Source organism: Malania oleifera, chromosome 1 (assembly GCF_029873635.1).
Source record: "Malania oleifera isolate guangnan ecotype guangnan chromosome 1, ASM2987363v1, whole genome shotgun sequence".
NCBI lineage: Eukaryota > Viridiplantae > Streptophyta > Magnoliopsida > Santalales > Ximeniaceae > Malania > Malania oleifera.
Window position 1 is genome coordinate 138,048,823 of NC_080417.1, and position 21,135 is coordinate 138,069,957.

Below are 21,135 nucleotides of genomic sequence, written 5' to 3' on the forward strand. Positions count from 1 at the left end.
ATCTTACTGAATTGTGATGTTTTGGGATTTTTAAAGATATGAAATAATGAATTATGTTTTATTGAGAAATGTTGAGATATTTGAAATGAGATATATACTATTATGAGAATGGAATGTGTATTGAAAAGATGGGAAGGAAACAGAAAATGATGGGAATATTAAAATGTGATATATACCATTATGAGAAGAGATTTGAATGTGAAAATGTGAATATTGCAATGTTAATACTGCAATGAGAATGTTGAAATATGAATACTGGAAATGTGAATATGAAAATGTGAATATTGTAATGTGAATATTGCAATGTGAATGTTGAAATTTGAATACTGGGAATATGAATATCAAAATGTGAAAATTGCATTGTGAATATTGCAATGTGAATGTTGAAATGAGAATACTGGAAATGTGAAGAATTGCAATGTGAATACTGGAATGTGATATAGGACAAGAATGGTCGACCTATGTCTTACGATTCAACCCTCACACAAATACATACATTTAAACACTTTAATTTAAGAATTTAATTATTCTAACATAAACATAATAAAACATGCTTTATTTCACATGTTCAAGGATTTTGAAAATGTGTATAACTTGTCCAACAATTAAGTCTCAATTGGTTCTTTCACAAAGGAATCAAGTTATATGCTGAAAAGTTGTTATTTCAAAGATTCAAGAATAAAAGTTCTATGTTAGAAAACTAATATTCATACAATTAATTTTAACTAACAAGTACCAATATTGCAATCTATGGATCAAATGAGTTATTCAAAGATGTGATTTTAAGCTACTAGCAAGGGTTTACAAGATATAGCAAAGGATTCAAACACAAGTACTGAAGCTACCAAGGGATTGATTTGGATGACTTGACGTTGTTCCACACGTAGTTAGTTCACACCGTAGGTCCTTCGTACAAGCTTTGAATCACAAAATGAACGCACCAATGAAGTGTAGGTGATGATCGTCGTGTGGGTGTATGAAGGTGTTGGTTGTGTGGTGTTGATGGGGGTTGTGAGAGTATTAGATGAAGGAGGGTTGATGGAGTCGTTGGATAGTTTGGTGGTCTCTCACCACTTGATCTTAAGAGAGAATGTCGTAGCCTCACACTACTCACTTACAAGGAGAGGGACAAGTGTTACAAGCTCAAGCAAAGAAATGTTTCTTCTATATTAAACTTCAACTTCATATCTTGTTCTTACAATAAAAAGGCTATTTATAGGCATAGCCTAGGAGTCAAAGCATTAAACACTCAACAACTCTAAAAAACTTTCAACAACAACTCTTTACAACTTTCAACAACTATTAACCTAACACAATTAATACTTACTAAAAAACAAGGAACTTCAACTCAAAAGCACACAAGTCAAGTTTAGTTGTCTTACATTATTACAATTCAAATTTGAAATTTAAACATATTCCAAAAGAAAGGCCAAAATCATATGGGGCCCATTGGAGCCATGTGGGGCCTAGAAGCCATGTAGGGGCCACATGGGTTTTGAGTTCGATTTTGCTTCAATACTTCACTTGGGTCTTCAAGCCCTAATAATCTTGAAATAACATATCCATGAAAAATATAAATTAACACAATAACAAGGTCTTTACATAAAAAAAAGTCATCCATCAAAGAAGTAGAAGATCTTCAATTGATCTCAGGTGTTATTGCAAAACAAATATAAACAATAGTAGACATCTAGAGGTCATCCACGTGTCACCATGTTAGCAAAGGAGTGGATATCAGGAGGTCGTCCATGTGTCATCATATCAGTAAAAGGGATACATATAGCATGTTGATTCCCATCATAATGTGAATAATGAAATGTGGAAATGAGAACTCTGATGAAAGGATTGTGATAGAAAGTACGGTACCGATGCTAGCGGATGAAAAGTGCAACCACACGGTCTCATGGAGAGTATGGCGTGGCAGTCGAATGAGCTAGTGAGGAAGGTAGTTTTGCCCCCTAGAGTTCGGACTAGGATTAGGCAGGCCATTCGTCATACAAATAAGTATATGAATTGTTTATTTTGATATAACCGGGTAGGCTAACCGTGGTTTAGATCCAGCCTTTAGGCCGCACAAACTCAAGCATAGGGGGGAAGCAATGAGAATATTCTCAGGGCAGTCATGAGTTACAGACACGCATGTATTGGTTACTGAGGATACTCATGAGTTAGATGATGAAATGGTAATGAGAAAAGAAAGAGTGTGAGTTTAATAACATAAATAAATATGGGAAAGTAAAACTCTCTGCCTGAGGGCTTACTGAGTAAGGTGAGTGCCCTGATAAATATCCAAGAGGGGAGGGGGTGAATTGGATATTAAAATTTATTCCTAGATTTATCCAAATTAGCGGTATAAAACAACCTAGGGTCTGTCTATGCAATTATAAACCCAGTCATTCACAATAATAAATCATAAACATTCAAGTGCTGAAATTTAAATTGCGAAAATTAAAAGTAGACACAAGAAATGTTATCGGGGTTTGGCCAATACTACCTATGTCCCCACCTCAGTTCGCAAGCCCGATGATTACCAGTATTACTCACTTAATGAGTGGAGCGACACCGTTTACAACCAGGTAAAATTTCCAGGGTTGACCTCAACCTTTACAAACTCTCCTTATGGAGCGGAGAAGGCCTTACCAACTGATCCTTACGGGCTAGATCAAACCCCTTTAGGCCACGCCTATAATACAATCAGATAATATAAAATTTGTGTACAATCAAGATGATTCTTACATTAAGCATATATGTACCAATACGCATATGCAATAATCAATGCACCTCAAATGGATAAGAACTATAAGTTTAGTGCAACGATGTGTAATAGCATTCAATCTAATGTCAATAAGCAATCAATTGTAGGAGTGTATTTTCAAACAATATTTGAAACAATATATCAAAGTATCTCAATCCCAAGTATGGTTTCAAAGATATCCAACAAGTGTAATAAAAATGTCTCAAAAATGATATTCTCAAAAATCTAGCACAAGAGATATTTGTAGTATAAGCTTGTCAAAATAATTTTTGCACAATCAAAACACAAGCTTAATGAGTCTTACAATAAGGATGTAAAGACTCACTAGCTAAAAGTTTTCCCCACACAAGGATTTATTAATTAAATTCGGGGGAAAAACTTTGGCTAAACTCTCAATCATAAATCAAACACACAATCAACACAATGAGAGTTTTAGCAAGTGGGACAATTTAAAATCACTTAAAGATACTTTGATTTCGCAAAAGGAATGGAAAAGGATGAGTGTTTTTGGCTTTGGGTATGAAGAGGGGCTCTAAAAAATTTAGAGAAAATTTTGGCTAATCAAATCCCTAATCGTGTCTTAATTTTGCAAATGATCATATATTTATTGATATACCCAAAATTATGACCGTTGGGGACATCAGGGGAATTATTAAAATTATTTTAAATGAGTTTAATAAAAATAACCATGATTTACCCTAATTAACTCGCTGTAAATTTTGTCCAACTCGAGAGTTTTGGTCGACGGAACCTGGTTCGGTCTCTCAAACAGACACAAAAGGAAAAGTGTATTTTTGAGGTTTGGGTGCCTATAAAATAGTTCGGTTAGCTGAAAAAGGCGATTCTCCAACCTGCTGGAGGTTCGGTCGCCCAGGCATAAGTTTGATCTGCCAAACTTGCACATTTGGTCACCCGAGGTCAAAATGACCGTGAAGTCCGAGCACCCAAGTTGTTGGAAAATTCCTTAATATAAGTTCGGTCGATCGAGAATGCTCAGTTCTTTTTTATTCGGTTGCCCGAAGTCAGGTCAATATTTTGACTTTCCATGGTTCAGTCGACCGAGGCGTTTTCAATGCCAAGGTTCGGTCACCCGAATCCTTTATCATTTTAAGACCTACGTTAAATTTGTTCCCTTGATTGCATAGAAGATAGTGAGGACTTATTCTAAGTGTATGTGCAAGGCCCAAAGGTCTTTCTAAGCTCTTTTTACCTAGACCCAAAAATTCGGTGTCGGTCGATCAAAAGGTGATCCCTAAGGTCATTCAATGGTCTTGAGCATATAGATTCCTACATGCATGATATGCATCAATTATTACAGACCGTTGAAATTTAAATAATATTATAGACCCGAATTAAAAATACAAAGAAATTAAACACTTTGGGTCTTTTTTTTTCTTCAAGTCAAAATGTGTTGTGAAGGGGATCAACATGCCTTATGTATCCCTTTTACTGATATGATGACACATGGACGACTTCCCGATGTCCACTCCTTTGCTGACATGGTGACACATGGACGACCTCCAGATGTCCACTATTGTTTATATCTATTTTATAGGAACACATGAGATTAATTGAAGATCTTCTACTTCTTTAATGGAAGATTTTTTTTTTTTTATGTGAAGACTTTGTTATTGTGTTAATTTATATTTTTCGTGGATATGTTATTTCAAGATTATTAGGTTTGAAGACCATGATTGAAGACCTAAGTGAAGTATTTAAGCAAAGTCCAACTCAAAACCCCACATGGCTCCAATGGGTCCCACGGGGTTTTGGCCTTCCTTTTGGAATATGTTTCAATTTCAAATTTGAATTGTAATAATACAAGACAACTAAGCTTGACTTGTGTGCTTATAAGTTGGCGTTCCTTGTTTTTTAGTAAGTATTAATTGTGTTAGGTTAATAGTTGTTGAAAGTTGTTGAGAGTTGTTGAGTGTTTAGTGCTTTGTCTCCCAGGCTATACCTATAAATATCCTTTTTATTGTATGAAAGACGGGAAGTTGAAGTTGAATATTGAAGAAGCATCTCTTTGCTTGAGCTTGTAAAGTTTGTTCCTCTCCTTGTGAGTGAGTAGTGTGAGGCTACAACGTTTTTTCCGGAGATCAAGTGGTAAGAGACCACTAAACTATCCAACGAATCCATCAACCCCTTCTCCATCTAATACTCTCACGACCCCCATCATCACCACACAGCCAGCACCTTCATACACCCACACGACGATCATCATGTACACTTCATTGCTGCGTTCATCTTGTGATTCAAAGCTTATACGAAGGACCTACGGTGTGATCTAGCTACGTGTGGAACAACGTCAAGTCATCCAAACCAATCTCTTGGTAACTTCAGGACTTGTGTTTGAATCCTTTGCTATATATTGTGAACCCTTGCTAGTAGATTAAAATCACATCTTTGAATAGCTCATTTGATCCACAGATTGCAATATTGGTACTTGCTAGTTAAAATCAATTGTATGAATATTAGTTTGTTAACATAGAACTTTTATTCTTGAATATTTGAAATAACAACTTTTCAGCGTATAACTTGATTCCTTTGTGAAAGAACACTTTGGGTGTAATGACCCGGCCCTTTACACGGACTTAGGTGTCACTCACATACATCAAATACCTATACCTGTTCAAGATATGGAAACAACCCGCCCTAAACAGGGACATACAGGTGTAAAACATACATAATCATGATGTAAATGTCGCGGAAAAACATAAACATCCATTGGGATTACTACTAGCCTTATACCAGAGTTCACTAATACATCCATAATGTACATACATTCGGACTTAGAGTAATCGTCATATTACAACCCTCCAAAAAGGACTTTCATCAAGTTTAGTACAAAAATTTAGATGCTTACGTAAGCTAACCAAAATAACCTCCCTAGTCCTTTTATCTACTAGGACCGACGCACGGATGGACCTGAAAACAAAGGTTGTAAGATAGGGTGAAACACCTCTCAGTAAGGAAGAAGGAGTTACAATAGTGTGTGACTGCATACATGCATATTTTCATTCAACATCTGGAATATAAATCAAATATTTTCAATACAGTAATGCATCAGGTATATCATTATTCATATTACAAAATTCTCACATCTGTCTTTCGACCATTTAATGATTTATCAGATGACCAACAGCAAAATATCCCTATAACCAGTTTTACCCCGTGGCTCGGGTTGTGCACTGGTACTCGTCCAATGCCCTGTTCGTGCAGACACTGCCGAGTACCTACATACGATCTGACTGCCTCCATTGGCCCAATATCAGCCAATGGTTTCACCCTGCTAGCCGACCATCTTGGTACCCACATCGTTTAGTACGTGTGGTTGCACGTGTACATCTAGCTACGATATCGTGCCGTATCATATAACAGTAGTTTATTTCAAATCTGCAAAGAAAGTATTTTTCAACCCTCCCGGGACTCTCAAGCTGTGGTTCTGTGTATCATAAATTCAATTTATACAAATATGATTTTATCTCCCATAATCTATATCAATAGTATAGAAATAATTCCAGCGGGTTCAAATCGGCGTCTTTGCACCTGGTTTACCCCTTTTTGTTTACTGATGCGGCTCGGTGTATCACCAGCCTCTGTTTATCACATTGTCAGTATAACAAATTGAAATTTCATTCCCATATTCTATATCAGTAGTATAGAAAATACATTCATTTTCATTTCAACATATATCACACAAGTTTAATACAAAAACCCGCTAAATGATAGAAATTCAATATACATAGTTTAACTAAATAAATAAAGGAATCAAGCCTCTCCTACTATAGTATAAACACAAATAACGATGTTTGTAAAATTTGGAGATCATACGTCGAAATCCTCGTTTTTACCAAAAATCGTAAAATCGTCAAATCAGCATTTCTACGCGGTAGAATTTCACAAATAAGCATTTAAATCATACATAATAACATAAACTAGTTTTTTAGCGGTTTAGTTTTCCAAAATAGCTGTTGTAATCAAGTTCCCCTTACCTTATATTCGAAATGAAACTTCGTACGAAAACGGTCCAAAATGACAACTCGAGATCCTGAAAACCTAAAACCACAGAACATAACCTTACTATGTTTTCTACTGCTATCCAAATATCCAATCAAAGTTAGGATCAGATTCCTACCTCGATTCTTGGGAAAACCCGAAACTCTCGGAAACGACGATTCGATCCACTAAAAGTGTAGAGTTTCCTCTTCTGATCCATGCAGTGCCCTCCGTTTTTGGAAACGGATGATGAACGGCGAAGGATCTTAAGGAGAGAGAGAGAGAGAAAATGAGAGAGAGAGAGAGAGAGAGAGAGAGAGAGAGAGAGAGAGAGAGAGAGAGAGAGAGAGAGAGAGAGAGATAGAGGATAAGAGAATTTATAGAATAAATCCTTGAGAGAGAGAGAGAGAGAGAGTGAGAGAATGAGAGAGGATAAGAGAATTTATAGAATAAGTCCTTACTTAGCCCTTAAGTAATCTAAATAAATATCTCCTCCAAGATATTTATATATAAATATCTAAAAATATCTCTTTTCAAAATATCTTCTCCAAAATATCTTTTTTTTTTTTTTTTTTCGGGGTCGGGTTACTACATTGGGACTTAATTGCTAGACAAGTCATACACCTTTTGAAAAACCTTGAACATGTAAAATAAAACATGATTTATTGTGTTTATGTTTGGATAATTAAATTCTTAAATTAAAGTGTTTAAGTATATGTACTTGTGTGAGGGTTGAATCGTTGGACATAAGTCGACCATTCCCATCCTACATGCCACCATATGATTTCGCCAATATGATTATACACACAAACTCAGCATACATTAAATACCTTATATTTGTCATTATAAAAAACGAGATATGACTCAAAAAGTCAACAAAACCTATTAGTAAACCAGTTAAGAGGAATAAATTATAGTAGTATTTTAGAAATTATGGATTGAATAAATATGTGAAATTGGTGATATGATATTTTAACTGTATATATAATGATACGAATATTAGATAAAACTGTCTGGCATATGAGTCTTACTAAATTGTGATGTTTTGAGATTTTAAAAGATATGAAATGAAGAATTATGTTTTATTTAGAAATGTTGAGATATGTGAATTGAGATATATACTATTATGAGAATAGAATGTGTATTGAAAAGATGGGAAGGAAACAGAAAATGAAAAGAATATTGAAATGTGATATATACCATTATGAGATGGGATTTGAATATGAAAATATAAATATTGCAATGTTAATACTGCAATGAGAATGTTGAAATATGAATACTGGAAATGTGAATATGAAAATGTGAATACTGCACTGTGAATGTTGAAATTTGAATATTGGGAATGTGAATATGAAAATGTGAAAATTGCATTGTGAATACTGCAATATGAATGTTGAAATGAGAATACTGGAAATGTAAAAAATTGCAATGTGAATACTAGAATGTGAATGCGAAATGTGAATAATGAAATGTAGAAATGAGAACCCTGATGGAAGGATTGTGATAGAAATCACGGTACCGATGCTAGTGGATGAAAAGTTCAACCACACAGTCTCGTGGAGAGTGTGGCGTGGCAGTCGAATGAGCCAATGAGGAGGGTAGTTTTGCCCTTTGGAGTCCGGACTAGGGTTAGGCAGGTCATTCGTACTACAAATAGGTATATAGATTCTTTATTTTGATATAACCAGGTAGGCCAACTTCGGTTTAAATCTCGCCGTCAAACAGCACAACCTCGAGCATGGGGGGAAGCATGGAGTGGAGAATATCCTTAGGGCAGCCATGAGTTGCAGACACACATGTATTGGTTACCGAGGATACTCATGAACTAGATGATGAAATGGTAATGAGAAAAGAAAGAGTGTGAGTTTAATAACATAAATAAATATGGCGAAATAAAACTCTCCGCCTGAGGGCTTACTGAGTAAGGTGAGTATCTTGATGAATATCAGTTGTAACCATACTCAAGTTAATCGGGTAGGGGTAAATATGTGTTGCGTGTATGAGCGTGTAATTCCCCTATCCTCAGGAACTTTCGCTGGTAAATATGTGTTGCGTGTGAATGAGTTTGAAAATTGGAAATAAAACTTATAAAAGCTTGTGTTTTATATCTATATGATTATGAGTATAAATGGTATATTTTCTCATATGGTATTATCACCGAAATGAGAATATTATGATATAACGAAACTCTTACTGCCAGATACTGTAAATAATTTATTCCATTTTATTGAGATATGTCTTACCCAAATATTTAAATATTTCAGGGAATCGTGATAGGTCAGGTGATAGAACTCTGAGATAGAGGGGAGGTGGTACCCTGATAGATAGGGTGAGTGTTTTGAGTTAGGGATGTATGTTACCCCTAGGGTGTTTTGTTGTTTTGGAAATGAGTTAGACATATATATATATATATATATATAAATGGATGTATAATACTCTGGGTATTTGTATTTTGGATGGTTCGTAATTATTGACTTTCGCTGTTAAGATTGTTTATATAAGTTTGATTGACTACTCGGTACCCATTTTGGGTCGGGTTATGCTGATACAGTATCAGAGATTCTGATGTGGCCAATGTTTGATTATTATTTGTTATTTATTGGAAAAAAATGGTACAAAAATCGAGATATCACAATCTTTTTGTGGGCAAGCCTTCTTTGTATCTTGATTTTATTATTTGGTACTCCATGAGATAAGGAATACTACATTGCTTCATCTCACTCGAATACCACATTATTCGATATCACTAATCATTTGACTAAACAGTTATAAAAGAAAATTTTGACATGGTCTAATTATTAATATTAAATGAGTTAAATACATTCTTTTTAAAGCTCCTTAAACATTCCATATGAACACATGTGTATGCTTACACACATGCACGTACGAGACATATAAATGCCTACTTCTTTTCTTTTAAAAATATTACTAACTTATAGTTTATTGGAATCTCAATCTCTTTGTTGAACTTCCAAGTTTGTTTACTTACATATAAAAAAGAACACCCCCAAGCTCTTCCTCCAACAGCAAAAGAAAAAGTAACTTTAATAATAAAGATAATAACAACTTTAATCCTTTGTTTCATAACACAAGGCAATAACTTTGATATCTTGTCCTATGTCACAAGAGTGGAGCAACTACTGTAATTATTGTGACTTGCTCTAATAATATCTTCCCTTAAATAAAGAAAAAGATATTAACTTTAATTAAGACAAGACATTGTTTGTTCATTGTCAATTTGCCATGTGAAGAGAGAGGAACTCTTCATTTAATAATGCATTTATGTGGTAGAAAATGATTTGTTTATCTTTATTTTTTATTCTTGGGTAAGTAGGAAATGGGCATCTATGAGGAAGAACATACAAGAACAGCTCAAAACATTTCAATGGGGGCATTGACCTTAGTTGCTCCATCCATACATTTATTAACTTTACGCTCTCCTTCAAATCTGTTTGATACCAGCTAGCGTGAACTGGTGGTCTGTCCCCCATCCATAAATTTATGATGAGTAAAATTTGTTGAACAGTTGCCTTTAATCCTTTGTATCTGGTACTCTTACTATTTCTCTGTAGTCATCTTGACCAAATTATTGAATACATATATTCAAAGATCAAACTGCTAGCCTACTAGCTCTAGTCGTGATTGACGGGATAAAGCAGTGTGATTTGAGGCACCCCCGGCTTCCGCGTCTTCAAATGCTTCCTGTGAAAAAAAAATCTATGTCAAACTTGAAATTTACCTGTAAAAAGGGTACTTTTCAGACCGAGCAAACATACACATCTGGTTATTTTTGTGAAATTGCTCGATCCCTTCAACCTCTGTGGTTCCACGCCGTCAATTTCCCGTTCTCCACCGATCTACTGTCAGCGGTCGTCAACTAACGACGTCAACTCTGCTCCTCTGTACGTCTCTCAAAGCCGCGTAGAAGCGGGTCCCGGTTGGGATCGTCGGCCCCAGCAGAGCAAAGCAACCATCTCCTTTGCCCAAGCTTGAATATATCCGCCCCAGCCTCGGTCTGAAAAGATATAAACATTTAAAAAGCTCAGTTGCAGGGACTCTCATGGCGTTTTCTGCTATTATATTCCAACAGCTAGATTATTAGATACTGAGCATCAAATCGATCCACTCACAAAATTTATGCGCACAACAGCTGTTGTAACGGGAAGGCGGTTGAACTCGTAGCTTCCTATCTTTTTTCATATTGTGGGTCCTCCTCCTCCTCCTCTGCTCTGTGAACGACAGCTTAATCACCAGCCTGGAAGGAGCTGGTCAAGTTGCACTAAAAAGCAATGGCTGATCAAGATTCATGGTTGCATTGATGTAATCTGAACTGGGGTTCCTCTCTCCTGTTCATACCCAGTTCACTGAATGCTAGAGCTCAGGCATTCGGTTTAGCTCGCTGGGTAAGGTAAGGCTACTGGGAAAACTTTGATCTTTGTCTGTCCCAAATTTCGGGTCTACATTTGAGCATAGTTGTTACTATCTGTCTTCGTCTATACCATTTTATAAGTTAAGCAACTCCAATTATTTTGTGATTTTGTGATAGTTGATGTTTGTGTTGGGCATTGGGCATTATTTACCCAGATCTGAGGGCGAGTATTCAGCAATAGGGGTTTTGGGGTTTGTGTCATTGTTCCATTTGGGATTTTGAGAGCTTAATTGTTGTCAATTTGGGGGTTTGGGGAATCACAGATCTTGGTGGATTGGGAATTTGGGAGCTAGTCTCTGCTTCTAGCTCGGGGTTCAATTATATCAATATTTAGTTTGAATGGTTTGGGAATTGGGTCGGTAAGGAGGCGGGCATTTTCTGTTCTTTGTGTTTTTGAGTGTTTGGAACTTTGGAACATCAGAAGTGGTAAGGATGAAGCTATCGACGTGGGTTCCTCTACTTTTAGCTGCTGTTGTGTTTAGGTTCATGGTTCATACGTCATATGCCTCATTTACTCCTGTTGATAACTATTTGATTGCCTGTGGATCCTCACAAAGTGTGACCTTTGAAGGCCGAACTTTCGTTCCTGATTCAGGGCTGTCTTCAGTAGTATTGAAAGGTCAAGGGAATTCTGTTCCTGCTACCACCAATTCCAGTGTCCCATATCCAATCCATCGATCCATTCGGATTTTCCCAAGAACAGCTTCATACAAATTTGAAATCAAGCAAGAAGGCCGGCACTGGGTTCGCCTCCATTTTTTCCCTTTCCCGAACGCAGGCCAAAACTTAACAAAAGCCCCAATAACTGTTGTAACCGAAAACTTTGTGCTCTTGAACAACTCTACTTTCAAGAACTACAATGGTTCTTATTTGTTTAAGGAGTATGCAATAAATGTGACTTCGGATACCTTGACCCTCACTTTCATTCCTTCAAATGGTTCAGTTGCATTTGTTAATGCAATTGAAGTTGTCTCTATCCCGGATAAATTGTTCCCTGACCAGGCTCTGGCTTTATCTCCATCTGCTGCTTTTAATGGCCTTTCAGAACATGCCCTTGAAACTGTTTACCGGTTAAATATGGGCGGTCCATTGCTCACTGCTCAGAATGATACTCTTGGAAGAATGTGGGAGAATGATAGGAAGTACCTCCATGTGAATAGCTCTGCTGTGAATGTTTCAGTTGACCCTGCAAGCATAAATTATCAGGTTGAGGTCACACCTGAAACGGCACCAAATTTTGTTTATGCTACTGCTGAAGCCATGGCGAATGCAAATGTAGCTAATTTGAACTTCAACATAACATGGGTCTTCCGTGTCAATCCGAACTTCACATATTTTGTTCGGGCACATTTCTGTGATGTTGTGAGCAAGTCTCTAAACACTCTTGTCTTCAATTTTTTCATAAATTCCAATATTGCTATGGCAAGTTTTGATATCTCTTCAACAACTGGTGGCTTGAGAGTGCCTTTTTACAAAGATTTTGTCTCCAACTCCTCAGCAGATTCAGATACTTTGACTGTCAGTGTTGGTCCAGATCCAGTGGCTGACATCCCTAATGCAATTATGAATGGTTTAGAGATAGTGAAGATCAGCAATGAAGCTAGAAGCTTGGATGGGCTTTCTTCAGTTGAGAGTCTCCTTCCTAAATCACCTTCCAAAATCAACAAGACCGCAATCATAATTGGTTCTGTTGTGGCAGTTTTTGCTGTGATGACCTTTATGGGTTTGTGTTATTGCTTCTTGGTGGCTCGCAGGTCGAAGACAACTCACCAGGGGCATCCTTGGCTGCCTCTGCCCTTATATGGAAACTCTCAGACCATGACAAAAATGTCCACTACTTCTCAAAAGAGCGGAACAGCTAGCTGCATCTCATTAGCATCCACCAATCTTGGACGGTTCTTCATGTTCCAAGAAATCTTGGATGCAACTAACAAATTTGATGAAAGCCTGCTTCTCGGGGTTGGGGGTTTTGGTAGGGTCTACAAAGGAACCCTTGAAGATGGGACTAAAGTAGCAGTCAAAAGAGGAAATCCGAGATCAGAGCAAGGCCTTGCTGAATTCCGAACTGAGATTGAAATGTTGTCCAAGCTACGGCACCGTCACCTTGTCTCTCTTATTGGCTACTGTGATGAACGGTCAGAAATGATTCTGGTTTATGAATTCATGGCCAATGGACCCCTCAGGAGCCATCTTTATGGAACAGATCTGCCACCTCTCTCATGGAAGCAGCGACTTGAAATTTGCATTGGGGCTGCAAGAGGGCTTCATTATCTCCACACTGGAGCAGCTCAAAGCATCATTCACCGAGATGTGAAGACGACAAATATTCTACTGGATGATAACTTTGTGGCAAAAGTTGCTGACTTTGGTCTCTCAAAAACAGGTCCAGCTCTGGATCAGACCCATGTTAGTACTGCTGTGAAGGGTAGTTTTGGATACCTTGATCCTGAATACTTCAGAAGGCAACAGCTCACTGAGAAATCAGACGTGTATTCATTTGGAGTGGTTCTAATGGAAGTTCTCTGCACTAGGCCAGCATTAAACCCTGTCCTTCCAAGGGAGCAAGTTAACATAGCAGAATGGGCAATGAGCTGGCAGAAGAAGGGCATGTTGGATCAAATCATGGATGCAAACTTGGTGGGGAAGGTGAATCCAGCATCTCTTAAGAAGTTCGGAGAAACGGCGGAGAAGTGCCTGGCTGAGCATGGGGTTGACAGGCCATCAATGGGGGATGTCTTATGGAATCTAGAGTATGCACTCCAGCTTGAGGAGACCTCATCGGCTCTAATGGAACCTGACGAGAACAGCACAAATCATATCCAAGGCATACAGCTGACGCCCCTTGAACCATTTGATAACAGTGTTAGTATGATTGATGGAGTGAACTCTTGCACAGACGATGATGCAGAAGATGCTGCTACCAGTGCTGTTTTCTCTCAGCTAGTAAATCCTCGTGGAAGATAAGAAGAAAAAATCCTAGCATCCTAGCTTCTGGACGACCCATAAAAAAATTTGGTCATCGCCTGGAGACACTTGGATTGAGTGAAATGCTGAAGGTTTATTCTTATTTCATTATCGTGGTTCTTTTCCTCATTTTTTTTTTCTGCGGATGATTTATTTTTGGCTTGTAATATAATTGATTTATGGATGCCAATGCTTCCATCATAAACAATGCCTAAGTTATGAGATAGATTCTACTATTGTATGTGTTGATTTTAATTAATATGAGTTCCAGCTCCCCGCATTGCATACACATTTCCAAAGTATGGATTGTATTGGTTTATAATCTCGTGGTCACAAAATAAGCAAGGTATAAAGACAGCTTATGATCTCTGTTGTTGAAATTTCTGGCTGCAGAATCGTTTAATGTGCGAGACTATTCTAAACTTCTATCTCACTACACCAGAAATCCATTCCTGAAATTTGAAATTTGAATGCTGAGTGTGCTTAATTAATGGAGATTTCTGGGATGTGTCTTAGAAGCCCGAAGTGGCTGGGAAAATATTTTGGGACATTTCAGAAGGTATCATAAATCTTATCAAATACATATGTCCTCAGACACACAGTGCATGCACATGTAAGTACAACCATGCATACGCGCAGAGCTCCTTATGGGAAATGTTTCTGCCATATTTGTGTTGTTCCAAATCATTGAAAACAAGAACTTTCTAATGTCAAAACTTCCAATATTCTTTTTCCTAGCACTTCCAATCAGTTGCTGCATGATTCTTTGTTACTTTTATCATTTTGCTTCTAAATGATCACTGTATCAGACATTGCAGATTTTTGCACGACACAATTATTTTTTTTTTTGTTCCATGTCTCCTTCACTGGTTTATTGGTAATGGTCTTCATCTGCATCTTTTACTTTGTTGTTTGTAAATAATCATGCATTCAGCTACATGAACTCAGAGGAGAATCATTGGGAGAAGGAAAATTACAGTTAGTTTAAGTGTAACTTCATTATTGGGAACTAAACATAATCCACCTGATTATTTCCATGACAAATTCAATTATTGTTGTTTTTCCTGTGCAACAATTTCAGTTATTCTATTAAAAAGCAGAAATTTCAATCTTTATATGATAAATGCGGTAATGATTATATAATCATTTCTTGCAAACTAGTCCATTCCCGCTGGTTGCCCTGCCTGTGCAGTCTAGTGTGCCATATTCCATCACCACTGAGTTCACTCGGTCCAAATTTCTGGCCCTAGAGAACACACATGAACTGCAATCTGCAGAGAGAAGTGATGTTGTTCTGTACTTGTCCTCGCCTCCAACTACTGGCATTGCCACACCCGGCTTCGCTGGATTCTTGAAATTCGGTTGGTAAGTTCGGCCAAGCACTCCTTCAACTTTCGGGGAGAGCCCAAAGAATCTGAACTGCACCTCCAGGTGAGCAAAGCAGTCATCGGATGGTATCTGGTAGTTGTGGATTCTGTCATCTTCCTTTGTCACCGGCACCACATTTACTGAAATCTCCACCATCTCTGGGAGAGTTACTGTAACACTATTCTTGCTCAATGTTCTCTCCACTTTTAGACCATTTTCTGGGGATTCCCATGAGGAGAGATGTCCTTGTGGTATCAGCAGCTCTTTTCCATTGTAGGAGAATTTCAGATGGTCATCTTCATCATCCCAGGTTGCTGCCCTGGCAGCCTCAAGAGAGAAGTTGTGAGAATCAAATAGAATTCCAAGGGCTTGAATCCAAGTATAGTCCCTGGTTCTGCCGACCGGCCTTAGGCCAATGAAGTGGGCATTGATCTGGAGATTGGGATCAGAAACCAAGCTGAAATACTCTTTGCTCTTGCCGTGGAAGTAGAAGACAATCCCATCGCCACCAATGAATCGGGGATCCAAGCAGACTGCTCCAGGGCCCTCACAATTCGGCTTAAGGTCTACAATTGCAATCAAATGCTGTAAGTTTTCTGAGCAAAAGGAATTCCAATTCATAAAAGTACTGATTTTACAAACAAATTTCCAGATGAAATCAAAGACAAAAAGCAATTACAAAGATTTTTAGGCTGTTTGTCTTTAATATTGTTGTTAGAAAATGGGAAAAAATTGATTGAAGAAAAAATCTCTTACGTTTGCACTCTGCTTTGCATATGGGTGAGTCACAGTTAATATGGCAAACTTTAGCTCTTGTGTCCACTGGTGATGTGCTTGGGCATTCACTTGGGCAAGTTAGCTTCTTAAGAAAACATGGACTTCTGCCACTGAAGCAGGTTCTCGTTATTGCTTTGGCATGTATTACACTCAACAAAGAGAACAGAAAAATGATCAGTAATGTGCAGTTGTTGCTTGGCACCTTCATGACTTCCCCTCCAGTGGCAATGCTATAAGAATCAAAAGATGACCCGAGACCAAACTTAAACAAGAATTAGCTAGGTTACCCCTCTTTTCCGCTGTTTATATAAAAATCATGGAATGTGGTTTTGGCTTCTTTCCATTTGTTTGTTGATTTGTTTATATATATATATATATATATATATATATATATATATATATATATATATATATATATATATATATATTGCTTTCTGAGATTTTGGTCTGATCATTCATTTGACCTAATTTTGAAGTGAGATGGGCTCCATTGAATCAAAATTGCTTTGTCAATGGTTTGTGGATAGCTTAATTTTTATTTTTGAATTCCAGTTCACTATTTGAAAATTTATACGTTTATTTATTTATTTTTTTGGTGACCGGGTGATGCTTTGTGGTTAGTAATTAATGATGTTTTGGGAGTAGCACTTGACAATTTTGCCTTTCAGCTTGGAGCATGGTCTCATGGGCAGTAGAAAAATTATGACATATTAATTTCTTTGAAAGCCTTTGTCTCTTTGGTTAGGTTCAGTGTCTCCTTTGCCTGCTGATAAGTCCTCAAGCTTTGCATGTATTCTAATTGTTTTCTATAGGAACCTTGAGATTATGTTTGCAGGTTTGCAAAATATTTATTTGTTAGGACCGGAGGAGCCCATGGGTGGGCTTGATACACATGGGTGAACACCAATTTGACCCAAAAGCTCAAGTTAATTGGGTCTTGGGTCCATCCATGTATATAAGCACCCATTATCCACTTTAATTTTCTAATGTGGGACAAGCTCAAAAGTGGAATTCTCAACAATCTCCCCCTCACTTGTGAGTTCCTGCTCCCCCTTGAACGGAAACCGTCTCCCCTTTTAGGATAATTCTCCAACAGTTGCTCAAGTGGGTCTTACCACTGGCGTCTTACGTGCCTCAAATTGCATTCCACGTGCCTTCAAACCAATCCTACCTCTAACGTCTTGATCTTATTCGGATCCATCCGCAACCTAGATGATCCTTATTGGCCTCAGCCACACACTTGGTCCTCCAACTGTTAGCACGTCAGGAGAATTAGCTTCCCGTCTTGACTTTTACGATGTTGCTCACCCAGAATTACGAATCGTCAGCTCTGATACCACTTGTTAGAACCGGAGGAGCTCATGGGTGGGCTTGATACACATGGGTGAACAACAATTTAACCCAAAAGCTCAAGCTAATTGGGTCTTGAGTCCATCCATGTATATAAGCACCCATTATCCACTTCAATTTTCTAATGTGGGACAAGCTCACAATGGAATTCTCAACATTATTCATAGGAATAAAGATTGTACACTCTATTATATTTTATAGGAGAGTCTCATGCAAAAGTTTATATTAATATTTAATCAAACATAGAATAGGATAGGAATATATTTATATTGTGAAATTTATCAATAGTCATTCTTTGTTTCTTTCATGTTATGAATTCATAATTTTATTTTATTATTATTATTTTTTACACTGACTTGTGTAATAATGAATTATAATGCACTTTCTTTTTGTAAGATATCGAATCTTTATATTATAAACATTGGATCTATTCTTAAGAATACCAAATCTTGTTAGATAATTCAGTGTGGCATAAAATCATGACAGTTAAGGCAATGAACATTTATGCATTCCAAGTCCTACCATTGACCTTTTATCTAGTGGTCCAAATTTTGTGTTATGGCTTCCACAGTTCCACCCTGCCACTGGAGGAGGACAATATATATTTTTTGGAGATAGTCTGTCTTTATCTGTTGGAGACCTACCCATTGATTTTGTGACTTGTAAGGTGGTTCATTCCATTTATGTAGCCCCCCTTGACATTTACATTACATTGATGTTTGTGTGGTGCACTCGTATATACATAAACTTCCTCTCTCACAAGGATAATTGCATCATGCATGCATTTCACATGGACCAGCATATGCTTGTGAGTTGTGAGGTGATGGAAGCATGGGCATGCAGAAATGCCTTTCGACCCCCCCATGTATTGGATCTCATGCAATTAAGGAGAGTCGATTGAGCTCCTGCCACAGGGAGATGATCATTGGACTTGAAGGCCTGAGTTTCGGGCTTTGCACTTGTTATGTTTGTGTGTGCCCATGGGCGTTTTTTTTTTTTTTTTTATATTAAATTTTTATCTTTTGAGTAAGTTGAATCCTTCAGTTGATTCTCCTCTCCCTCCGCTAGAAAATGAAAAAAGGGGCAGTTCTCATGGCCATTCCTATACCAGTTAGGTTTTTGGCATAAACTGAAGTCTAATCATTTAGTAAATCAACTTTACAGCTCGACTTCAATTTTCAACCTTGACTTGTTCTAATACACAACTGGCCATTATCTTGCCCTGTCCAGTTGCACCAGGACTGTGACCACACTTTGAATGTAGAGTGCTGTTTCTTCTGTCTATCTTTCTTTATTGGGTTTAATTGGCTCATCTAGCAAGCTGCCAACCCCAACATGTAAAATGAAATGCCACTTTGCCAGTTCCCATCTCATGGTGGTCCTCCGCCTGCACTTATTTATTGTTTATTTTTCCTGGTGGTGAGTCCAGTTTGCATGCGCTATCTTTTCTGAAAAAGCTATTCGAGAATTTCATAGAAATTGAAAGGCTGTCTAGCAAGCATTCATGACGAGTTATATCCTTATTTTTTATGTCAGCAGGTTGAGCCCTGATTTAATTTTGAATTCTCTTTTTTTTTTCCCTCATATACTCTACTTAATATAACAGTCTCATTCTAACAGTGATTGATACTGGGAAAGGCATTAATAAGATCTCATATACTGTGTTCCAATTGTTGAATATATTCCAAAGGATATCTCCCACATGAATGATATGGATTCCACATGAAATATAAGTGCTCCATATGATAAAGAAAATGAAATGACATATGATAAGGATAATGAAGGTTTTATCTATGGATTAACTAAAGGGATTAGTTTAAATAAAGTGAGATTTTAATGGCTGGAAGTTTAAAAGGTCTTGGGGAGTAGTTGTAAGGTTAGATTCATTTCTTGTATGCTTATGGAATGAACTAGAAGAGAGATATAGGAATTGTCCTCTCTCTACCTTTGTTCTCTATTCATTAGACTTACTTCCACACATCTGGAGAAATACAAAAAGAGGTCGGGGTTAAGCAAGAGAAATGGTTCTTAGGAGTGTTCTTATCGGTTTGTATACAACATCCGGTATGTATATTTATGATTTACTTTATTTTCCGCAATAAAGATTATGTGTATGTGAAGATCATGGTGATGAAGATCTTGTATTTAACAAATAATAGCATATAGATTTCTTACATGTGGTATCAGAGCCATGTTGAAATTATTGTGATCTTCCTTTCATGATAAAGATCGTTTCCGTTAATCCCTTATGATCTCGTTATTGTTACGTATGAAAGTTTGTGTTTATGGTATTTTTTTGGAATCAAAAAGAAAATTTGTAAGATATATGATTCCTGAAAATTTATGTAATAGTTGATGGATTTATTGAGTTTTGTTAGTATGGAAAATTATGGTTATGAACTTTCTGGCTGAACAAAACCTTCGACTATTTCAGCAAAACCGTCAACGGATTGAGATACCGAGAGTAGACTCCTGAGCTTCAAAAAAATCGTCGATGGTTTTCCCCTGTACAGTGATACTAGAGTGGCCTATTAAATGAAATTCATGCAAACTATTTTTATTACTTGGTTAAGTATAGAACACTCACATGTTTTATAATAGTAAATTATTAATGATGGTATGTTTTGGACTTACTTGTATCCAGCGAACAATTATGTTTATGCATGCATGATCTACCTAATTTTACATAAAAGTAAGCAAGTAAAATTCTTATACAGGGGAATTGGTTATCTACTGCAAACTTGAATAATTTTTTTGCTAAGAAAGATATCAATCAATGTTTATTTATGGTTAACATGTTGTCACTAAAGTGATCTTGCAAAGAAAAGTTGTATACGTTGATTGAAATATAATTTTGCAAAAATTATTACTGTATGGCTATTTGATTGTTATGGTTGACCCAAAGGTGCACCAACTTTCAAGTAATCATTGAATGATTCAGGATAATTGAAAGAATGGTTGTGAGATTGGGATGGATGCCCAAAGGTGACAGACCAATTAAACTTTAAATCACTAGTAAATGTAAATGTTAGTATATTGCATATGTAACGCCCCAAATTCGTCAACTGGAGCCCGTGGTGTTATGAGACCATACATACGTCTCTGATACCATTCACGCAGCAAAACTACCTAAACAATCCCAAATAAATATCAGAGTGCTATATATATTTACATATACAAACTCATAAAAAGGTACAATCATATTCACCATATTACATAATTAAGATAAAACATTAAACATAAAACTGTAAACATATCCGTTCTTTTATCCACCCACAAAATTGAACCCCATCCTGGAGCTTTCTAAGTTCGATCACCTGAAGGACCTGAAAAGATAAATAAATCATCGGGGTGAGACATCTCTTAGTAAGAAAGAAATAAGTTATAACAGTGTGTGACTGAAGTGTTTAATATATAATTACAAAGTATACATACGTTTGTGTTTCACTATCAATAGCAGCTGAGAAAAATGCATCTATAATCACATCATTAT

At 37.0% G+C, this 21,135-nt stretch overlaps 2 protein-coding genes across 2 annotated transcripts; one reads left to right on the plus strand and one right to left on the minus strand.

The window, feature by feature from the left end:
* The first annotated feature begins 9,925 nt into the window (after positions 1–9,925).
* Positions 9,926–14,436, plus strand: LOC131155200 (receptor-like protein kinase THESEUS 1). Its single transcript, XM_058108161.1, has one exon. It carries the CDS (start codon positions 11,616–11,618, stop codon positions 14,145–14,147), a length of 2,532 nt encoding a protein of 843 aa, XP_057964144.1. The 5' UTR covers positions 9,926–11,615; the 3' UTR covers positions 14,148–14,436.
* Positions 14,437–15,290: 854 nt separating this feature from the next.
* On the minus strand, positions 15,291–16,500 carry LOC131149257 (uncharacterized). Its single transcript, XM_058099549.1, has 2 exons — positions 16,272–16,500; positions 15,291–16,081 (listed from the first exon to the last, which is right to left on the minus strand). Exons 1-2 carry the CDS (start codon positions 16,498–16,500, stop codon positions 15,291–15,293), a joined length of 1,020 nt encoding a protein of 339 aa, XP_057955532.1.
* Positions 16,501–21,135: the final 4,635 nt, after the last annotated feature.

Excerpts from the sequence above, each read along its gene's own strand:
- LOC131149257 (XM_058099549.1), bottom strand. The coding sequence starts at position 16,500 with ATGAAGGTGCCAAGCAACAACTGCACATTACTGATCATTTTTCTGTTC. Across the intron at positions 16,082-16,271 it reads ATGCAAAGCAGAGTGCAAAC|ACCTTAAGCCGAATTGTGAG; the intron begins GTAAGAGATTTT and ends TTGCAATTGTAG.
- LOC131155200 (XM_058108161.1), top strand. The coding sequence starts at position 11,616 with ATGAAGCTATCGACGTGGGTTCCTCTACTTTTAGCTGCTGTTGTGTTT.